This window comes from Chrysochloris asiatica, unplaced genomic scaffold (assembly GCF_000296735.1).
Source record: "Chrysochloris asiatica unplaced genomic scaffold, ChrAsi1.0 scaffold00114, whole genome shotgun sequence".
In the NCBI taxonomy this organism is placed as follows: Eukaryota; Metazoa; Chordata; class Mammalia; order Afrosoricida; family Chrysochloridae; genus Chrysochloris; species Chrysochloris asiatica.
This window is the reverse complement of record NW_006408632.1, coordinates 7,573,716-7,576,994: the sequence shown is the minus strand read 5'-3', so window position 1 is coordinate 7,576,994 and position 3,279 is coordinate 7,573,716. Positions and strand designations below refer to the sequence as shown.

The 3,279-nt window shown below is 46.3% G+C and overlaps 2 protein-coding genes across 2 annotated transcripts; both read left to right on the top strand.

The window, feature by feature from the left end:
- The first annotated feature begins 109 nt into the window (after positions 1-109).
- Positions 110-460, top strand: LOC102832528 (putative uncharacterized protein FLJ43944-like). The gene has a single exon (XM_006868036.1). The coding sequence runs from the start codon at positions 110-112 to the stop codon at positions 458-460; it is 351 nt and encodes a 116-aa protein (XP_006868098.1).
- Positions 461-487: 27 nt separating this feature from the next.
- Positions 488-874, top strand: LOC102832140 (putative uncharacterized protein FLJ43944-like). The gene has a single exon (XM_006868035.1). The coding sequence runs from the start codon at positions 488-490 to the stop codon at positions 872-874; it is 387 nt and encodes a 128-aa protein (XP_006868097.1).
- The last annotated feature ends 2,405 nt before the right edge of the window (positions 875-3,279 follow it).

The window sequence follows — 3,279 nt, the reverse complement described above, 5'->3', positions numbered from 1 at the left end:
AACCTTCTCCAGCCCAGTAGCAGGACCCAGCTCAGTCTCCAGAGCCCTCTATGGTAGGTGAACATTCTCCTGCCCAGCAGCAGGGCCCAGCGAGTCTACAGAGCCTTTGATGCAGGTACAACTTTCTCCAGCCCAGAAACAGGCACCACCTCACTCAACAGAGCCCTCTAAGGAAGGTGAACATTCTCAAATAAGGCAGGAGGCCCCAGCTCACTCTCCAGAGCCCTGTAAGCAAGGACAACCTTCTCAAATTCAGCAGGAGGCCCCATCCCAGTCTACAGAGCCCTCTAAAGAAGGTGAACCTTCTGTACAGGTGCGACATTCTCCAACACAGCAGCCGGCCCCAGCTCAGTCTGCAGAGCCGACTAAGGAAGGTGAACTTTCTGAAATCCAGCAGGAGGCCCCAGCTCAGTGTACAGTGCCATCTAACAAAGGTGAACCTACGCAAATGCAGCAGTAAGCCCCATCTCACTCTACACACCCTTCTATGCTGGTAAAACCTTCTCTAGCCAAGCAGCAGGCACCTGCTCAGTCTACAGAGCCCTCTCATGAAGGCGAACCTTCTCAAATCCAGCAGGAGGCCCCATCTCGGTCTCCAGAGACCTCGAAGGAAGATGAACCCTCTGAAATCCAGCAGAAGGCCCCAGCTCAGTCTACAGAGCCTTCTAAGCAGGTACAACCTTCTCCAGCCCAGCAACAGGTCCCAGCTCAGTCAACAGAGCCCTCTAAGGAAGGTGAACCTTCTCAAATCCAGCAGGTGCCCCCATCTCAGTCTACAGTGCTCTCTGAGGAATGTGAATCTTCTCAAATCCAGCAGGAGGTCCCAGCTCACTCTACAGAGCTTTCTATGAAGGTAAAACCTTCTCCAGCCTAGCAGCATGTTCCAGCTCAGTCTACAGAGCCCTCTAAGGAAGGTCAACCTTCTCAAATCCAGCAGGGGGCCCTAGCTCAGTCTACAGTGCCCTCTAATGTAGGAGAACCTTCTCAAACAGAGCATGAGGCCCCAGGTCAGTCTAAAGAGCCCTCTAAGGAAGGTGAACATTCTCCAACACAGCAGGAGGCCCCATCTCAATCTAACAGTTTGAACCTTCAAAACATCTTTTGAAATGACATATCAGACAAGAGACTCATTTCTAAAATATATAGGAAATTACAACACCTCTACAAGAAAAAGACAAATAACCCAATTAAAAAGTGGGCACAGGACATGAACAGACACTTCACCAAGGAAGAGATCCAGGTAGCCAACAAACATATGAAGAAATGTTCACGATCACTAGCCATTAGAGAGACGCAAATCAAAACAACAATGAGGTATCATCTCACACCAACAATAATAGCAAAGATGAAAAATATAGAGGACAATAAATGCTGGTGGGGATGTGGAGAGACTGGGACACTACTGCATTGCTGGTGGGACTGCAAAATGGTCCAACCTCTCTGGAGAGCAATATGGCATTTCCTCAGATGGTTGAAAATAGAAATACCTTATGATCCAGCAATTCCTCTACTTGGTATTTACCCACAAGAAAAAAGAGCCACAATCCGAGAAGATATATGCACACCAATGTTCATAGCAGCATTATTTACAATAGCAAAAAGATGGAGGCAGCCAAAGTGCCCATCAATTGAAGAATGGATAAACCATGGTACATACACACAATGGAATATTATGCTACCTTGAAGGACAACAAGGAAGGTGTAAGCTACCACATAACATGGATGAACCTTGAGGACACTAGGTTGGGTGAAATTAATTCTAAAAAAGGAGAAATACTGCATAGGACCACTACTATAAAAGACTAAGAAAAAGAACCCTTACTAAAAGGAAGCAAAGGAATCTTTGCTGGCTCCCAGGATGTGTAGGGAAAGGGGAGGGGAAGGTGGAGCACAGGATAGGCAATAGACACAGGATACTTTGGGTGCTGGGGAAGGGGGCAAAACACAAGAAGGAAGAGGGGAATTGAAAAACAAGGCAGATGGAAAAACAATTAGGCAGGTTTGCAAGGGCTAAGTGGGACAGAGGTAAATAATGATGTAGGCATAAATAACCTTGGAACAACAGGGCTCTGGGATACAGGGATTGAGGCATGGTTGAAAGGGGGGGAAACAATGTTAAAATGCTTTCATACCATTATAAAATACACACTTTAAGGGGAGAGAAAGGAATAGCCAGAAATATTACCATAGAAAGCTTGCAAGTCTGTGTCTTCTGCCTATAACTGATTGGAATACCTAAAATGGGGCTACAAGGTGCCTAGTGAAGGAGGCTTCCCTGTGGAGGGTCTACATTGCATAAGACCATACATAGAATCCTGAACCCCATTTAGAATCTTCTGAGGTTGGAAATTTCCACTTGAAAGGACAAGCAGACCAGCCTGGAGCAGCTAGAAGAACAGAAGATACTTTTTGAAAGAAACACCGACAGGAAAAATGCAAAACAATAACAGCAGTCCAACTGACTACTATAAGAACAAGCAACTTGCTCACCCAGGAGACATCAAGGCAAGTGGTCGGGTCCCCTCAGGGCAGAGCCCCTTCTAAGTAAGACTAAGACTCAGTAGGGATACACGAGCAGACATGCGCTGTGACTGGTGACAACATTGGTCATCAATAAGTGGAAGTGAAGGAAAAACAACAATGTTGTAGCAAGCTAAGCCCTACCATGTTCAATAGACTCCTGTGAACTCAGGTAGAGACCTGGTCAGCCAGCAGTGTGGCATGACCTGGGAACTCCTTCGCACAGTCAGTGGCATAGCCACAGAGGATTAGAGTGGGGAGTGACGTGTCCAGCTGATAAGAAGAGAGGGCATATGCACAAGAACACCCCCACTTGCAGATAATACCCACTTGACCTGGCTTCAGTGGCTGGATGATTAGAACTCAACTAGAAGAAGAAGAGGAGAAAAAGAATAATCTAATACAATTTGATTAATTTGACCTATACCTATGGATACAGTAGCTCAAAAAGAGGGGAAAAAATCTTGCCGGTGAGGGTCATTCCCATCCCCTCGATACACAGGGTAGACAGGAATGGGCAACTTGAACATTAGCTACCCAAAGGGAGGGGGAGGCTACAAAGGCAAGAAGTGACTGGCTTACAGGCTTTCCAGAGGGTGCAGAGGAAGGTAGCATCTCCACTGAGTAGTATTCAATCTGTCTGGACAGGACTGATAAAAGGAGATGGGGATGGCACGCATGTGGCAAAATAGTAAATAATTGCTATCAGGACTGACTGTGAAGGTTGGAAATGTAAAGTTAGATGTTATGTACCAAAAG

Bases quoted from the DNA above. Each gene is read 5' to 3' on its own strand.
- LOC102832528 (XM_006868036.1), top strand. From the start codon at position 110: ATGCAGGTACAACTTTCTCCAGCCCAGAAACAGGCACCACCTCACTCA.
- LOC102832140 (XM_006868035.1), top strand. From the start codon at position 488: ATGCTGGTAAAACCTTCTCTAGCCAAGCAGCAGGCACCTGCTCAGTCT.